Source organism: Nerophis ophidion, linkage group LG15 (assembly GCF_033978795.1).
Source record: "Nerophis ophidion isolate RoL-2023_Sa linkage group LG15, RoL_Noph_v1.0, whole genome shotgun sequence".
Taxonomy (NCBI): domain Eukaryota; kingdom Metazoa; phylum Chordata; class Actinopteri; order Syngnathiformes; family Syngnathidae; genus Nerophis; species Nerophis ophidion.
Genome location: NC_084625.1, coordinates 37429945 through 37449240, shown reverse-complemented (window position 1 = coordinate 37449240; position 19296 = coordinate 37429945). Strand labels below are relative to the sequence as shown.

Genomic DNA, 19296 nt, shown 5'->3' with positions numbered 1-19296 from the left:
TATTCACTGGGTTCGAAGTGTGCCATCATTTCCTATGGTACCAAACCCATGTGACCAGATCTCATCTGTACTGTACTGTACTGTACTGTACCATCTACCTTACCAACCACAGGGTTCCTGAAGGGCGGTGCTAGACCCACTGTCCTTTCGATGCAACAAGAAAAGATGACCTCGGATTATAATTTCATGTTAAGTACATTGGACTGTACTATATCACTTTCTCTTTCTTCAGAGAATTCAGTTATGTCACAACCTCACTGTCACAATTTGTAACACTATTTACAAAGCTGTGAACATCACACCGCAAAACCCCTGGGTGGAAAGACCAGTTACTTTTGAGCTGTTTTGAATATGGCATACCAAAGTGAGCTGGACAGAACCGAACTGTACCGTTTAGCTTTTTATTGCAAGTAAACATGCTCAATTACCTTCTCCACATAGTACATGACACCCTCCAAGCCTTTCTCACCAGGTGGCCTCCAGCTGAGCACCACATAGTTCTTGGTTGCTTCTGTCACCTGCAGCTCGCGAGGTCTGCCAGGAACAATACCCTCTGCCAAAAGTTTCATTAGAAATCACAAGAAAAGGTCAAATAAACCTGACTTTTTTTTCAGACGTTGAAAATTGGGATCTTGTAACCTGCAGGTTCTTCTTCTGTGACAATGATTTGACCAGTCCAAGGAGCAGAGGTACCTGACAATAAGATGTAGGGTTTGTCCATCAATTGCTCTTTGAAAGTCTCAAATATTTCCACACAAGGAATGTCCAAACCGTAATACCTCTCATACGGGCTCGGTCAGCAGGGTCCATGGCGGCCACGGGTTCAGACACACGAGACGGATGACTCATTCCGCTTTTGTTGACAGCGCGCACACGGAAGATATAAGACCGGCCCTCCACCAATCCGGTGACAGGAAATCGAGAAAACTTGACAGGAGTGTCGTTGCACTGGATCCAGTGGTTGGTTCCAACCTCACATCTGCACATATTTAATTACCACAATTACCAGTCGTATAATTTATGTTTCATGAAGCCTTGCATTTAAAGGGTGTTTGAATATATTTTCACTCAAGGTATCCTCAGTACGGTTTGTCATTTCCATCAAATTTCTATTTGACAATGGAGGACACAGAGTCAGATTGGAGTTTCCACAGAAACAACATTTTAGAAATGTAATCCAATGTCTAACCCTGTGGTTCTTAACCTGGGTTCGATCGAACCCTAGGGGTTCGGTGAGTCGGTCTCAGGGGTTCAGCTGCGGAGGTCAAGACACACCCAACTCATTGTGTAAATAAAAACTTCTCCCTATCAGCGTATTATGGATACCCCCAAACAATGTTCTCTCTATTTTTTCCATCTAATTTGCAGGTGTGTAATTTGTTGTGGTTCATGCACAGCTCATTTTGTGAACCAGTAAAAAACATATAACTTTTTCTTGAATTTGAAAAATGTATTTTTTTAAATTTTGCACTAAAGACGGGGTTCGGTTAATGCGCATATGAAACTGGTGGGGTTTCGTACCTCCAACAAGGTTAAGAACCCCTGGTCTAACCTGTCCACAAAGTAACCAAGGATAGAGTTGCCCCCATCAACCGCTGGCTGCTTCCAGGTGACGATGATGTAATCCTTATTGGCATCCAAACAGCCAACATCGAGGGGGGCCCCTGGTGCGCCTTCCACTTCAGCATCAGCGTCTTGGACATACAGAAAGAACCATATCAACCCCGCTCGTTTCTGTAGAATATACTGCATAAAATAAAAGCATTCTATTCAATTGGATTCATCCGATGAGCAGCTTTAAATTGTTCATGTTTCGTAGCAATATTTAGGGTTAATCAGATCACATCGTTTAAACAACATTTTGATGACAACTCCCCTTCCCACTCCAAGATATATATATATATATATATATATATATATATATATATATATATATATATATATATATATACACATACTTCAGGTTTCAAGAAGCTGACCTCTCACAAAGACGTAAGCAGAATATGTTTCATATCCAGACTTGGTGGTGACCCGTAAGGTGTAAAGTCCTTCATCTTCTTTGTTCAAGTGTGTGAGAGTCAACGTGGCTCGGTCTCCACTCCACTGCATGTGTGTCCACTTGGTCGGACCGAGTAGGACATCTGAAGGAATTGTCACAACTCTGTTTAGAATGAATGTCAAAAAATAAGTGTACTCCATGAGACTTACCGTCTCTAAACCACTGCACCTCAGGTTGGTAGCGGGGCAAGGCGGGGTAGATGACGACCGCACAGCCCAGACTCATGGTCTCACCCTCTCTCCCAAATGAAACACCAAATGTATCAGCAATGTGAGTTTGAAAGGTGATGCCGTACTCAGACACCGGACCATCTGCACATGAACACAACAGCAGGTGTTTTTGGAAATGACATCCAACAATGACTTGGAAACAACGACCATGTTCATGTCTTGTGTGTGCAAAGTCAGCAAGATGTGACACATAAAGCAACTCAATTATGCTAGAGGAACTGAAGACTAAACACAACAAACCAAAGAAAACTTTGTTGAAGTCAACTTGAAAAAATATATTTATTTTCCAAATAACTGTTAGCACAACATGTCTGGCAATTGAAGGTGCATATACTACAATTAATTAAACGTGACCATGCACACTCACAATTGTGTGAGGTTAACCAAAACAAAACACTGACTAAGTTACCTTTAGCACTTCTCCCTGCAGCATCAAACAAACAAACGAGCAGTCAAATACAAACATCACAATTGATCATCTGACTTGCTAATGTATTAATTTAGTAATATGATTAACTTATTCTTCCTTTACAAAGGTAATATTTTTTTTTTAATTGAAATTGTCATACAGATGATATCTAGACTAATATTATGTTAATTAGCTTAGCTATAGCAGAAGGGACAACTTAGAAAGTATATAATCTCAATTGAGTTTTATTGTCTTTGTAAAGTTAGATTCATTTGAGTCCTTTGAATACAGGAATTTGGATGTGCTGATAGTAAAGTTAAATCAGGTTATTTTCCACCACAGGGATGTCCGTAGTTGCTGGTACATGAAATAATTGTGTTTTCACCAAAAATTACCAAAGTAAATAAAGTTCCACATGAACTAATTTGGTTCCTAGGCTCTTCAGGGGACTTTGGAAAGTCCCTTGGGAATCTTAGAAGGGCAGGTTGTGCTGTCGAACGCTGATTGGTTGAACAAAGTTGGGGTGTTTCTAAAACTTTGCGTTCCAATACAAAAGCTGCCAAGAACAAGTTGTGTGTTGAAGAAGGCTGATTAGTGGAACAATTTTTTTGTGTTTTGACTTAGCAGTATCGTTTAAACTAGTATGCAGTTTAATGTTTTCATGCATTTTTACAGGTTTCATTTCAATACGCGAAGCTAGAAGAAGTGGCTAGAAGAAGTGGCCGGACTCTTTTAATAGAAATTACAGTGTAACCTGTGTTATCTTCCTCTGCTTTGTGTGATGCCACGGGTTGAACGGCACCACAGTAACCCGCCTGGTACGGTTCCTGCTCTTCTGTTCCACCCTGGACTCAAACCTAAGTCGTACACATGATTGACGACCGTGCTAACTACTGAGCTAAAAGCCAGAGCTATCAACCCAACAGCCAGTATTGCTTTTGAGGATGTTAGGGAATGAGGTTTACCAATGTATATTAGGCCCAGCCACACTGCCTGGCCTTTGTTACACTCACCCTTCTAAATCGCACTCTCATCAGGGTCATGGTACCAAGTGTAACCGGTGTTATTTTCCTCTGCGTTACCGGTGTTATTTTCCTCTGCGTTGTCTGATGCAACGGGTTGCACGGCACTACTGTAACCCGCCTGGTTTGGTCCCTGCTCTTCTATTCTGACTGGGACTCGAGCCTGAGTCGTCCGCAAGAGAGACGAGTGTGCTAATTACTAAGCTAAAAGCCCGGGCTTCTGTCTGGCCTCTGTTATACACAGGTTTATTTAATATTCAGTATTGTTTACTAGGACTATTCGTTGTTAGCTTAACAATGGTAATAAAGGTAATAAACAAGGATACATTTGATATAGAGGAGGCAATAAACAAGTGGAACGAAGGTAAATCGCATCAAATATTCCCTATTTACTTTGTTTGTAACAGTCATCGACAGGCCATTTGTGTAGTTATTAGCCTCAACATAAGTGACTGAATACTAATGCTAACAGGCTAACTTTAAATCTTTAAAACTGAAAACTTTAAAGATGTTCTCACTTTGTCGCCTTGAGATAAACATTGACATTCATTATTCATATATTGTTATTTACAGTTGAAATGGATCCTAAGGACTTATCTGACTCATGAATTTATCATTTACAGAGGAGAGGATGTGCTGACTGTTGGAGACTGTGGACGAAACCCTGACTTACTGTTTCGTATTTTATTTACTTACGCTTTAGTAAAATAAATCTGACCTATTATTGTCTGTTTACTGAATGGCATCAATTTAGAATTATGCTGTACCACTCATCCATATGTCATCAGCCTGATTTGTAGAAATTACCCTGAACTGTAAAATGCTGTGGAAACACGAACCACACAAGTCTGAAGGAACCTATAGCTCCTGGAACTAAAGGTTGCAGGAACTTGATGCTCCTGAATTTTTCTTGGAAAAGGGCTGAATCTGAAGTTAATATACTACACAGGTATAGTATACGGATCCGGTCTTGGTTCTCATCAGATCAGAGGCTGAATCAGCATAAGTAGATATTTCTTGTTTTGCTTATATAATACATATTAATAAGAGCTTTTACAGAAATAATGAGTACTGTAAATAATTAATACGTACGTCTTGGTGCAGGCAGGGACTCGTCAACTTCACCTTTGAACCCTGTGTGAGGAGCAGAAGCAGTTACCATGGACACTCGCTATGCTTATTTGCAGGGCCGCCCCTCCCTATACGCCGATCACAAGCTGCGATAAATGAGGGGCCTCATTTTGTGTGGTCTTGTCAGAAATGGAAGTTTGATAGGAACGTCTGATAAATTTAAATAATGTAAAAGTTATTTTGCACTAAAACAATTACTTTTCCCCATTAATTTATTGAGTCCAAAAACATGCATCTAATAAATTCAAGTTCTAGTCAAATAGTATAAAAATCATTTCACACAAAACAAAAGTGTGAATTTTTTTTTGTAATGGGGGTCACTTACAGCAGGGTTTCTTAACCGTAGGCCCGAGTGCCCCTTAGCGGTTCGCCAAAAAGTATGTTTCACCGCTGAGGTTCGTATGGGCCGTAGCAGTACTCTGTTGTAATACACTTTTCCACCACTTGTGGCAATAATGACAGTATCAAGCAAACAGAAGAAGTCTGGTAGTCAAGTCAAATTTTAAGCGCAAAAATGATTACTTAAGTGTAAAGCTGTATTTTCATTTGCACATACATTTTGACAATTTATTCAATACATTATTATTATTATTATTATTATTATTACTATCAATTCAGTCAGAATTTGTTTTAGCACTGTGTAATTGTATGGAAAGTGTTTTATTAATAATTTTTTGGGGGTACCCACCTCTGGTTTCATGATTCATGGATTCATATTTGACAAGTTTTATCTTGGTATATTTTTTGAATGCAATTAAAATCAAGAGTAAGATTATTAGTTTGATGTTAATATTTGACTAAGCCCCAGGCCTCTCTGTGGTGGTAAATCCGGTCCCTGAGGTCAAAAAGGTTAAGAGCACTTGCCTTACAGTATTTGTGTTTGGATAACTTGCACAAATATTTAAATTAATGTCATACGTGCTCCATGCCTCACAAAAGGTTTCTAATCATGATGTCATTTATGCGACATGTTTCTGAAAGTGTTTTTGTTTCAGCTTGTCAGGTTTTCACATACTCTTTACAACAACTGAGGCGAAGGCAGATAACTCCCCCTTGGAATTCATGGCAGACACTCGATACTGGGCTGTGTCATCAAAATCACACCTGAAAGAGAACATATATAACTTACGAATGTATCATTAAAAGTTATGTGTGCAACCCTAACTTTTACATCCCTGCAAGCCTGAAAGTCACCATTTGTCATGCCGGCCAGGAATAAATAGACACCACAGGTGATGTCATGTGATACTAGATACAGGTATTTATAATCAGTCCCTCCAAGATGTCACAGGCTGCAAAAGTTGCGGCAAAAGTTGTGATGTTTTGAGACTTTTTTTTTCCCATAACATTGAATCAATTCGTGATTTTATTAATTTATTATCAATGCTGTAACATTAACAAAAAAAAAACACAGGATTTCAACAAAAGCACAAATACTGTATTTGACCTTTTAGTAGACACTAAAATGGGACTAAAAGTACACACTCTTTGTCAAATTACGGTACTGTTTTAATTCATTGTGAATAATATGTAGAAAGAATTAAAACATATTCAAATAAATACAATAATTTAAAAAAAACACTAAATGACTTCTTTATTGTTCGGTGTCTGCCCCCTTTTCCCCAAGTTTCAGGCATGCACCGTATTTGTTTTTATTCTAGAAAATTGCTAGTGCATCACAAGCATTCATTTATGTTTCAACGCATTTACTCCTTCACATGAAAAACATTTGTAAATGGCTCAGAACAATATACAGCGCTAATTTTTGTTGGTAAATGAAGTGAATTATATTTATATAGCGCTTTTCTCAAGTGACTCAAAGCGCTTTAAATAGTGACACCCAATATCAAAGTTACTTTTAAACTAGTGTGGGTGGCACTGGGAGCAGGTGGGTAAAGTGTCTTGCCCAAGGACACAACGGCAGTGACTAGGATGGCACAAGCGGGAATTGAACCTGCAACCCTCAAGTTGCTGGCACGGCCACTCTACCAACCGAGCTATGCCGCCCCACAAATGAGAGCCGACGAGAGATTATCATCACACTTCAACATCTTTAACATGCAATTGTGTGTGTAAAGTGGATATTTTGTAGAGTTGATCTTTTGTTACACATCATTGGTCCTGCTTTGTCTACACCAGAAACAAACATAAGTTTTGATTCGACATTGAGTGCCACACTGAGACAAATCAGGTATGACAAATGACTGATTGGCAAACATGTGTGTGTAAGTTGCTGGCTTAGGACAACGTTCAACAATTTGTAGGGTGGTTGAATTTGGACGAATTGGCGCAATTACGAAATTGCAAAATCCTGTAGGGCTTTAATATTTTTTAACAGTCAGGGAACCAAGATATTAACTAATTGATAAATGGTGTGGCAACTTTTGCATATTTTGCAAGTTTGGGACAGAAGATTCCCCCTACCTGTTGATCTCCAGTGAGTGCACGCTGTATTTGCTCTCAATGTTGTACTTGCCACCATTGGTCAGAGGGTCAATTGCAACATTGTTTTTGTACCTTGTCGGAGGAAGAGGAACAGTGTTTAAAGATATTTCTGTGTTATAATGTTGAAACAAATTGCCTTTGAGAACCTACCAGACGACCCGTGGGTCAGGCCATCCGCTCACGGTGCAATGCAGGCGCACGCACTGCTTTTCCCACACAGTGTGAGAGCGAGGCTTGATGACAAACTCAGGAGCGTGCAGCAGGCTGTCCTCATTCATGCGCTTAAAGTGCTCTCCATGCTCATGGATCTAAAGGTACGGAGGCACTATGTCAAACAGCCGCACAAAAAAAAGACAACTGCAGTAGAGCAAAGTAAAAATTATTCGTAATGTTAACTTAAGAAAGACTCTAAGAAGTTAGCGGTAATAATATATATTCTTAATACCTCTGAACTTATTGGCCAATCGAAGGAGAGGACAGTATCAGTAATACTTATTTGGTAGTCATTCAACACCTCAAATTTAAAATGTTTTCAAGACCATAGTAAATAAAATGTAAGACCCAATTCATATATTTACTGACAAAAAAAACAACGAATGAAAATCAGTTCAGTTAATTTTTGGGACAGTATGGAAACAAAATTTACATTATAATGTGAGAACCACGTTGGTACAATTTGTGTATTAAAGATGCTAAGAACAATCCTATGTAGGTCAATAAACTGTATTATAAGGTATGTATGCTTTGTATTAAAGGCAGCAAAGCAAATCACTGTAATATCCAATTATATCCCATCGTTTCTACAAAACCCAAAACCAGTGAAGTTGGCATGTTGTGTAAATCATAAATAAAAACAGAATACGATGATTTGCAAATCCTTTTCCTCCTACATTCAATTGAATACATTGCAAAGACAATATACTTAACGTTAGAACTGAGAACGTTCTTATTTATTGCCAATATTAGCTCCTTTGGAATTTTATGCCTTCAACGTGTTTCAAAAAAGCTGGCACAAGTGGCAAAAAAGGAATGCTCATCAAACACTTATTTGGAACATCCTACAATTGGGAACAGGTGGGTCCCATGATTGGGTATAAAAGCAGCTTCCATGAAATGCTCAGTCATTCACAAACAAGGATGGGGCAAGGGTCAGCACTTTGTGAACAAATGCGTGAGAAAATTGTCAAACAGTTTAAGAACAACATTTCCCAACAAACTATTGCAATGAATTTAGGGATTTCACCATTGATTGTCCATAATATTATCAAAAAGATCTAGAGAATCTGGAAAAAACCAACATTGAATGCCCGTGACCTTCAATCCCTCAGGTGGTACTGCATCAAAAAGTGACATCAGTGTTTAAAGGATATCACCACATGCGCTCAGGAACACTTAAAAAAAAACACTGTCAGTAACTATAGTGTGACACTAGTGATTTAGGGCTATATAAGTAAACATTGATTGATTGATTGATTGATTGACTACATCTGTCGGTGCAAGTTAAAACTCTACTTTGCAAAGCAAAAGCCATTTAGTATTCAAGATGTCTGACGAGTCCACATTTCAAATTGTTTTTGGAAACTGTGGACGTTGTGTCCTCCAGACCAAAGAGGAAAAGAACCATTAAGACTGTACTAGGCGCAAAGTTCAAAAGCCAGCATATGTGATGGTATGGGAGTGTATTAGTGCCCAAGGCATGGGTAACTTACACCAGTGCTTTTCAATCACTGTGCCGCGGCACACTAGTGTACCGTAAGATATTGTCCGGTGTGCCGTGGGAGATTATGTAATTTCAACTAATTGGGTTAAAACTATTTTTTGCAAACCAGTAATTATATTCCACAAGTGTGCCGTTGTTGAGTGTCTGTGCTGTCTAGAGTGCGGCATAGTAACCGTGCAATACTCTTCCACATCAGTAGGTGGCAGGAAGTAGCTGATTGCATTGTAGATATCGGGAACATGGTTTGTTGTGATCACAATATGCGGGAGGCAGCGTGTACGTGAAAAGGTATCTAACACTTAAACCAAAAATAAACAAAAGGCAAATGTCACTAAGAAAAGGCATTGAAGCAGAAGGGATGGCTATGCAAAACGAAACTAAAACTGAACTTGCTGCAGAGTAAATAAAAAACAGAATGCTGGACAACAGCAAAGACTTACAGCGTGTGGAGTAGACAGCGTCCACAAAGTAAATCCCGTACATGACATGACAATCAACAATGCCCGCACAAAAAAGGATAGCGTTCGCACAACTTAAATAGTCTTGATTGCGAAAACAAAGCAGGTGCGGGGAATAGCGTTCAAGGAAGACATGAAACTGCTACAGGAAAATACCAATAAAAGGAGGAAAAGCCACCAAAATAGGAGTGCAAGACATGAACTAGGGACGGCGTGGCGCAGTGGAAGAGTGGCCGTGCGCAACCCGAGTGTCCCTGGTTCAATCCCCACCTAGTACCAACCTCGTCACGTCAGTTGTGTCCTAAGCAAGACACTTCACCCTTGCTCCTGATGGGTGATGGTTAGCGCCTTGCATGGCAGCTCCCTCCATCAGTGTGTGAATGTGTGTGTGAATAATGGTAAATGTGGAAGTGGTGTCAAAGCGCTTTGAGTACCTTGAAGGTAGAAAAGCGCTTTACAAGTACAACCCATTTATTTATCATTTAAAACACTAGATACAGGAAGACACCAAAAAACTCAAATAAGTCGCGGTGTGATGAGACAGGTCGTGACAGTACTTTGAGACAAGAGCTATTGTGATGCATGGTTGGTTATGGTTTGAATTCATATCCAATACTTTTTATTGACAATATTGGCTACTGAGTTTCATTTTTTTATATTTTCTGCTGGTAATGTGCTTCCGCATTTTTTCAATGAAAAAAATGGGCCTTGGTTCAAAAAAGGTTGAAAAACACTGACTTACAGATCTGTGAAGGCACCATTGATGCTGAAAGGTACATACTGTGCTGAAAATTTTAATTTTCCTGAAGGAACTCTCCTGACGGAATAAATAAAGTACTATCTAATCTAATCTAATCTAATACAGGTTTTCGAGCAACATATCTTGCCATCCAACATTGTCTTTTTCATGGACGCTCCTGCTTATTTTAGCAAGACAATGTCAAGCCACATTCTGCACGTGTTACAACAGTGTGGCTTCGTAATAAAAGAGTGAGGGCAATAGACTGGCCTGCCTGTAGTCCGGACCTGTCTCCCATTAAAAATGTGTGGCGCATTATGAAGCGTAAAATACCACAACGGAGACCCCAGACTGTTGAACACCTTAAGCTGTACATCAAGCAAGAATGGGAAATAATTCCACCTGGAAAGCCTCAAAAATTGGCCTCCTCCATTTCTAAACGTTTACTGAGTGTTATTAAAAGGAAAGGCGATGTAACACAGTGGTAAAAATGCACCTGTGCCAACTCTTTTGCAAAGGTTTGCAGCCATTAAATTCTAAGTTAAGGATTAATTGCAAAAAAAAAAAGAAGTTTCTCAGTTCCAACATGAAATATCTTGTCTTTGCAGTCTGTTCAGTCAGTTGAAAAGAATTTGCAGATCATTTTATTCCGTTTTTATGTACGATTTACACAATTTGCCAATCTCACTGGCTTGGGTTTTGTAATAGCGTTTTTCTTTGTTTCATGCATTTGAACAAAATGTTAGTTCAGAAATCGCCACAGTCTGAGTGCCTTGCCCATCCTGTGAATCATGACGTGCAGCTTCTAGGTACCTTGAACGGCTGCCCTCCTCTTTGAAATAAAAAATGTAATACAAATTAATTAATAAATGAATTAAAGAAATAAGTAGAAAACTTTGATGTCCTCAACGGAAAGAATTGACAGGCACACAACCCTCCACTTCTCTCACGTGGCCATCATGTATCTACCAGCATACAGCAATACTACTTGGACATAAATACTACATCTTATCTAGTACTGTAAGTTTCTAGTGTGAAAATAAATACTACTTTGACATGTGTACATTTATACTAGATGAACTAATAGTGTGTTTGTAATGTGTAAATAAATACTACTTTGACATGTGTACATTTATACTAGATGTATTAGGAGTGTGTGTTTCCATACTGTAAATTATTACATCTGACACCTGTTACACCAGTTACACCAGATGTTCTACCAGATGTTACACCAGATGTTCTAGCATTGTATGTTTCCAATCCATCCATCCATTTTCTACCTCTTGGCCCTTTTCAGGATTGCGGGTGGTGCTGGAGACTATCTCAGCTGCACTCGGGCGGAAGGCAGAGTACACCCTTGACAAGTCGCCACCTCATCACAGGTGTGTTTGTAATTATAAATAAATACTACTTTGGCACATGTAACGTTATACTAGATGTACTAGTCGTGTGTGTTTCTAATGTGTAAATAAATATTACTTTGGCACATGTGAAGTTTTACAATACTCGATGTACAAATAGTGTGTTTATATTGTGTAAATAAATACTACCTTGACACATGTGACTGTGTCCTTGTGTAGTGTAAATGAATATTACTTTGGCACATGTAAAGTTATACCAGATGTACTTGTAGTGTGTGTTTCTAGCATACACACAATAATATGATTTTATACTAGATGTACTATATCTGTGTGCTTCTAGTGTGTAAATAAATACTACTTTAGCACATGTAATGTTATGATAGAGGAATTTGTAGTCTGTGTTTCTAGCGTGTAAATAAATACTAATTTGGCACATCTAATTTTATACTATATATAATAAGTCTGTGTTTCTGGTGTGAAAATAAATACTATCCATCCATCCATTTTCTACCGTGTGTCCCTTTTGGGGAGGTGCTAGAGCTTATTCCAGCTGCATTCGGGCGGAGAGCGGGCTGCACCCTGGACAAGTCACCACCTTATCGCAGGGCCAACACAGATAAACAGACAACATTCCCACTCACATTCATACACTAGGCCCAATTTAGTGCACTAATTCAGCACATTTAAAGTTACACCAGATCTATTTGTAGAGTGTGCTTCTTGTGTGTAAATAAATACTACTTTGAATGTAAAGTTAGTGTGTCTTTGTAATGTTTTGCACTTGTCATGTAGCTTAAAACTGCGAAAAGACAAAAATACAAAATCTTGTTCTGAAGTTACTTGTATTGGATGCCATTATTAATATATTGTGAAAGGTAATGTTGATTAGAATAATACATATTTTGCAGTTTCTCACACTTAACCTTAGAGTTTGAAAATATAACATACTGTAATAAATAATTAATCAACTTTATGTAGCGCTTTCATTGAGACTTAAAGACGCTTTACAAAAACAAAAATGAGATTTTCCAACTTACTGTTTTGCTCAAGGAGATGCGCTCGGCCGACTGGCGCATGTTTTCCCTCCTTGAGATCTGCTCCGATCTCTCCATTTCCAGGCCGCTGGTAAACAGATTTCTGTGCTCCATGTATGCAGAAGTGTTCCTTAGTCTTGCTTCCTTCGTGTTGGAATATCCAGCAGCAAACTCTTGACTGGCATAGAAATTCCAAACGTGCAAGGCAAGACCAAATTGAGTTGTGAGAAATGTTAATAATCAAACATTTTGTTGTTACCTGCTCCTGAAGACAGGAATCACGTAGCCGATGATGTAGTTTTCTTTGTCCACAGCCAAGTAAGCTGGCCTGTCTCTTTTGAGCAAAGGACTCACTTGAGTCTTGTCCAGTCCGGGCTGTGATGACCAATCGAGTCTGAGACAGAAACATAGAGTAGGAGTAAGTACAAGTTATGCATCCAAGATTCCAAATGTTGCTCTCTGTTAACTTGTTACCTCAAACTTTCAAGGCCAAAAACTATAAAGAAACTGCAGTTGGTACAGTAGTGCAGTATTTTAGGATATAATTGTTGTTTTAAGGTCTAATACTTATCAGTATCGTTTGGAACATTGGGTATGGTTGGCTAAAATGGAATGTCCATCTTTACATTTTGACAAAGTTATGATATTTTTGGGCAAACTTTACTGTATGAAAAAAGAAATTGCTGGATTTAACAACTTTTTTTATGCACAAAGTAGGGATAGAAAATGTTTCATGTTGCTACATTTTTAAAATCATTTATTCTAATTACATTGATTAGCCAAGGTTTAATAATGTGAATGATGAAAATGACACAGAACCACAGATACTAATCAGTTTCAATTGCAGTTATAGCCACCGAGATATTCTTTATTTGGTCCACTTCATATTATTTACAAGACTGTGTGAAAGAATTGTCCAAGTATAATTTCTAACTGTCACGAAACATGTCTAAAGGGGACCTGTCGAGATTGTATTCTACATTTAAAACATTTCCTTGTGGTCCACATAATCCATCAACCCATCCATTTTCTACTGCTTGTCCCGTTCGGAGTCCCGGGGGTGCTGGAGCCTATTTCAGCTGCATTCGGGCGGAAGACGGCATACACTCTGGACAAGTCGCCACCTCATCCCACATAATATGTATTGGATATGCTTGACCGTAAAATATTTGTAAATTTTGCTCCACAATCACTTTTATAACCCATTTTTTGAGACTGCCTACAATATGTTCCCAGATTGCAAATGAAAAAATGCCCCAATCTCTCCTAAAGTATCATAATTTGTCTTTTGAAAATGTACACTGTTAAAATGTATATCTTGAGGTATTGCCGCAATTTTTTTCCCAGACACAAATTTCATAAACATTATAGCGATTCACTCGGTAACAACTTGATGTGCACCTATAGACTCACCACTCAATTCAGACTCTGCATTAAAAAATGCTTTTATCAGAATTTATACCACTGCTTTGTTTATGTCAAGAGCTCCTCCCCCTCCGCTTGAAGCTGTAAAAAAACAAAAAACCATAAGGCAAACACAGGCAGTTGCCCAGTGCCCCGGGATTTCCAGGTGCCCCAAAGATTCTCATAAAACGCATGGTAGAACTTTCTTTTATTGAAAACAATCATTATTTTTCCTAATTGGGCGCTTTATAATACAAAACACAAAACCAGTGAAGTTGGCACGTTTTGTAAATCATAAATAAAAACAGAATACAATGATTTGCAAATCCTTTTCAACCTATATTCAATTGAATCACTGCAAATACAATATGTTCAACGTTCAAATTGGTAAACTTTGTTATTTTGCAAATATTAGCTCATTTGGAATTTGACGGCAGCAACATGTTTAAAAAAAGCTGGCACAAGTGGCAAAAAAGACTGAAAATGCTAAGGGGACAGGGCGATTGGTCCGTGTTAAGGAAAGAATGAATGGGGCCGTGTATCGTGAAATATTGAGCCAAAACCTCCTTCCATCAGTGAGAGCTTTGAATGGTTGACCAAGTACTCATTTTCCACCATAATTTACAAATAAATTCTTTAAAATTCCTACAATGTGAATTCCTGGATTTTTCTCACATTCTGTCTCTCACAGTTGAAGTGTACCTATGATGAAAATTACAGACCTCTGTCATCATTTTAAGTGGGAGAACTTGCACAATCAGTGGCTGACTAAATACTTTTTTGCCCCACTGTAGATGTGAAAAATAAAAAACATTGGCCAATAAAAGTCCCAAATATAAAGTCTGTGCCAATCGATTAGCGCCTTTTTTTCCCCTCTATCCTATTGTTGTGGGGCATTCCTCCTCCGCTGTTGCCATTTCTGATTAAAAAAAAAATGCGTACAGTTCCAACTTCTATCCGTCAGAAGACTCGCTATGGAAGTGCTAAAAACTACCGGTACTACAAAGACTCTGAGAAGATGGCGCCAAAGTGGAGGGACATAATAATAAGGCAGCTCACAAAACGGTGCATCCTGAAGAGAGGGTCAGAAAGCGGCATGAACATAATCTATGTAACATTTTGACCAAAGAGTATGTAGACAACCAGGAAGTGTTTTAAATGTAGGGAAAAATAATCATAGTATGACACATTTTAATGTGCTGTACAGTCCAGTCTGTCTTTTGAATGAAAATATACCTGAAAAGACCCACTTATCACGCCTTACAGTATAATCCGGTGCGCCCAACGGTCCGAAAAATACGGTAATTATAAATAACCATGTTGTTTTTGTTATGTGGAGGGCCTCAATAACAAAGAATTACCTTGGGCCCCCAAATGATTGGAGACGCCTCAGGCTCAGACATTGGTGTGGGAGGAGGTAACCTAATTTTTCGTGTTTTCACATTGCTTTTTACAAGAATTAAAGCTATCATTCTTTGTCTCAAATACAGTATTTACAACAGGAACACATTGTTATGGAGCAGCTGGTTGGTTGCATCATTGCTGCAAGGTTAAGGTTAAGGTTAGTTTGGGTGTCTGGCTGGTGGAGTGCCATGCAAAGATCAGATGTCGCTAACAAACCCTAAGTCCTCTGACATGTTCACACGCTCCAAGCAAGTATATTTAAAGATGTCGTGCAGCAAATTGGATTGCTCAACTTGTCAAACGCTGCAAAACTATCCTTTAAGGATCAAGTGTGTTATTCTGACGTCTTCCTTTGCTTTTCAGCACAGTGTTGCACAGGTGAAGAGTCCTTTGCAGCCTAGCCATTAAAACATGACTTAACGGAGCACATGCAGCATTGCGAGAAGTTATCGTGCTCAAATTGGAAGCAAAAAACTTGTTGGATGATCATGAAGGCAGCATTCCTCACGTGTGAGATGGTTAGTGGAATGGAAGGTGACGCCAAACCTCAGAGAAGAGAGAGTGAATCATCCATTGTGTGGATGAAAAACAGGAGTGAGCTCAATGAGGATATTAGGGGGACAACAAAATCTGTTATCCTTTATCTGGGCCTCCTTTTCTTACCCCCTGCTGCTGCTGCTGCTAGCTCCAGTAGTGTATCCGCTGCCAGACTGGTAGCGGTAGCCGCGGTCATAGTGGCGGTGTTGCTTCTGGTACATGATGCACGAGTGTATCCAAGGTCCTTCTTGTCTACTTGATTTTCCGTCTGGTGAGTTCGTGTTCAAGAGCATATTTGGCTTTCATTCGCGAATGCTGGTTAGATTTCTGCATTTGTCAACATGTTCTTTTTAAATTGAACATGTATTGTTAATTTAGCACAGTGCAGGCGAAATAGTAGCAACAACCTTTACTAGAACCAAACAACATGACATGATTAGCAGGCAATCAGGCAACGTCTTTCATGATGCGTGGAAATACCCCAAATAAATTTCTTACCTCTTATTTCTGCAGCTGCCACTTACCCACTGCGACCTCAGAGTGTTAGTTTGTCAAATTTCAGGGAAAAAGTGCTCAGACTCCACAACTAAAACGTTTAACAGCCAAGCAGGTAGGTTGGTAGGTAGGTTCAGGACTGTGTACACACAGCAAAAAATAACACGGGGCCCGGCCAGAATGTCCGAGCAGCAGTCACAGCCATTTATGGCGAGGGTGGAGATAAATATAGCTGAGAGTGTGGGGTGGTATGTTTGATGATTGATAAGCAAGTCAACTTCCTCAACAACTTTACAATAAGTTTTCCTTGATAAAGAGTACATAAATTGGTTTCGACGTGCTAAGAATGATGTTAAGAAAACATACTAAGCGCTCATAATTTAAGTCACTTCCTTGTGGTCTAAACCTGTGGTTCTAACTTTTTCCACCAAGTAGCCCCTCAGAAAACACTTTACTCTCCAAGTACCACCATAATGACCAACATTAAAATACAGTAGCGTAGTAGGCAGAGGTTTTATTTAACAAGTATATTTCTATTTTTTAGCCACTGTAACATTACACACAGTTTGAACGGCAACACTGTACTTTATTCAAGTGAGGATTTGGTGTACCACTCGCACACCACTAGTAGTACACGTACCACAATTTGAAAATCACTGGTCTAGATGATGTGTATTAGATTAAATGCAATTTTGCTCCATTGTTTCTATTTATTAATTTATTTTTAACCTGTCTAGTCAAATAATATATTTGATCGAGATGATCAAATTGTCTGCACAGATTTACTTTACAAAATAGAAGTGTGGGTTACTTCTCTTGTTACATTATTTGTGTTTATTAGAAATTTGTAGTGTTTACTGCTAACGGACCGGATCAGGAGGACACAGAAAGAAGAAGAAAAAAAGACATAGATATAGAGCGTGTTTTGATAGCATTTACTTAATATTTGCAATAAAAAAAATATATAGTTTTTCAGAATGACTGTGAACGTGAGGCAAAATTCCCAAAAAAGTGCAGCTCCTACTTAAGTCATCAAGCAGCTACAAAATTCTAAAATGATTTTGATGGAAAAAAAAGTCTAGTACGGATATTTTAATTTCTGACGATACAAATATGCTGACAAGCACACAGATAGAGGAGTCTCTCTTCAATATATGTCATTGCAGCGCAGTCTCTTTTATGACAGCCAACTGTGCGTAACTGTGCCAGTTTGGAAGTGCCTTCCAAACGTGCTAAACATAAATGCAAAAACCCTTTCAGGTTGATTGACTTACATTGTGAGCGCTAAATGACTGTATTTGCATCTCCTCCTCCCAGTATTTTGTGTTCTAAAAATCCATCCATCCATCCATGTTCTACCGCTTATCCCTTTCGGGGTCGCGGGGGGTTGCTGTAGCCCAGTGGTTTGCAACCTTTTTTCAGTGATGTACCCCTGTGAACATTTTTTTTAATTCAAGTACCCCCTAATCAGAGCAAAGCATTTTTGGTTGAAAAAATGAGATAAAGAAGTATAATACAGCACTATGTCATCAGTTTCTGATTTATTATATTGTATAACAGTGCAAAAATATTGCTCATTAGTAGTGGTCTTTCTTGAACTATTTGGAAAAAAATATATAAAAATATCTAAAAACTTGTTGAACAATAAACAAGTGATTCAATTATAAATAAAGATTTCTACACATAGAAGTAATCAACTTAAAGTGCCCTCTTTGGGGATTGCAATAGAGATCCATCTGGATTCATGAACTTAATTCTAAACATTTATTCACAAAAAAAGAAATCTTTAAAATCAATATTTTTGGAACATGTCCACAAAAAATCTAGCTGTCAACACGGAATATTGCATTGTTGCATTTCTTTTCACAGTTTATGAACTTACATTCATGTTTTGTTGAAGTATTATTAAATAATTATATGTATAAAGGATTTTTTAATTTTTTAATTCTTCTCTCTGAGCTGATAGAGGAGTTTGCATGTCCCAATGATCCTAGGAGCTATGTTGTCCGGGGACTTTATAGCCCCTGGTAGGGTCTCCCAAGGCAAACAGGTTCTAGGTGAGGGATCAGACAAAGAGCAGCTTGAAGACCTTTATGAAGAAAACAAAACATGGACCCAGATTTCCCTCGCCCGGACGCGGGTCACCGGGGCCCCCCTCTGGAACCAGGCCCGGAGGTGGGGCACGATGGCGAGCGCCTGGTGGCCGGGCCTGTTCCCATGGAGCCCGGCCGGGCACAGCCCGATGAGGCAACATGGGTCACCCCTCCAATGGGCTCACCACCCATAGCAGGGGCCATAGAGGTCGGGTGAAATGTGAGCTGGGCGGCAGCCGAAGGCAGGGCACTTGGCGGTCCGATCCTCGGCTACAGAAGCTGGCTCTTGGGACGTGGAACGTCAACTCGCTGGGGGGGAAAGAGCCTGAGCTAGTGCGCGAAGTGGAGAAGTTCCGGCTGGATATAGTCGGACTCACTTCGACGCACAGCAAGGGCTCTGGAACCACTTCTCTCAAGAGGGACTGCACCCTCTTCCACTCTGGCGTTGCCGGCAGTGAGAGGCGAAGGGCTGGGGTGGCAATTCTGGTTGCCCCCCGGCTCAAAGCCTGCATGTTGGAGTTCAACCCGGTGGACAAAAGGGTAGCGTCCCTCCGCCTTCGGGTGGGGGGACGGGTCCTGACTGCTGTTTGTGCTTACGTACCAAACAGCAGTTCAGAGTACCCACCCTTTTTGGGTACACTCGAGGGAGTACTGGAAAGTGCTGCTCCGGGTGATTCCCTTGTCCTACTGGGGGACTTCAACGCCCGTGTTGGCAACGACAGTGAAACCTGGAGAGGTATGATTGGGAAGAATGG

The 19296-nt window shown here is 39.5% G+C and overlaps 1 protein-coding gene across 6 annotated transcripts in view; it reads right to left on the bottom strand.

Annotated features, from left to right (window-relative positions):
• Positions 1-16632, bottom strand: part of myom1b (myomesin 1b) — a 57641-nt gene extending 41009 nt beyond the window's left edge. For 2 of the 6 annotated variants that reach the window (XM_061922102.1, XM_061922105.1), the window contains exons 1-14: positions 16452-16632; positions 16080-16221; positions 12868-13002; positions 12612-12786; positions 7447-7604; positions 7276-7368; positions 5867-5955; positions 4813-4854; positions 2209-2370; positions 1980-2141; positions 1553-1694; positions 780-979; positions 640-693; positions 429-553 (exon numbers count right to left, since the gene is read on the bottom strand). In XM_061922102.1, the coding sequence (XP_061778086.1) occupies positions 429-553; positions 640-693; positions 780-979; positions 1553-1694; positions 1980-2141; positions 2209-2370; positions 4813-4854; positions 5867-5955; positions 7276-7368; positions 7447-7604; positions 12612-12786; positions 12868-13002; positions 16080-16174 (1632 nt within the window). In that variant the 5' untranslated portion in view covers positions 16175-16221; positions 16452-16632. Of the gene's footprint in view, positions 1-428; positions 554-639; positions 694-779; positions 980-1552; positions 1695-1979; positions 2142-2208; positions 2371-4812; positions 4855-5866; positions 5956-7275; positions 7369-7446; positions 7605-12611; positions 12787-12867; positions 13003-14021; positions 14115-16079; positions 16222-16451 lie in introns of all 6 variants that reach the window. The other 4 variants (XM_061922104.1, XM_061922107.1, XM_061922108.1 and 1 more) reach the window with 4 other exon arrangements.
• Between the last annotated feature and the right edge of the window lie 2664 nt (positions 16633-19296).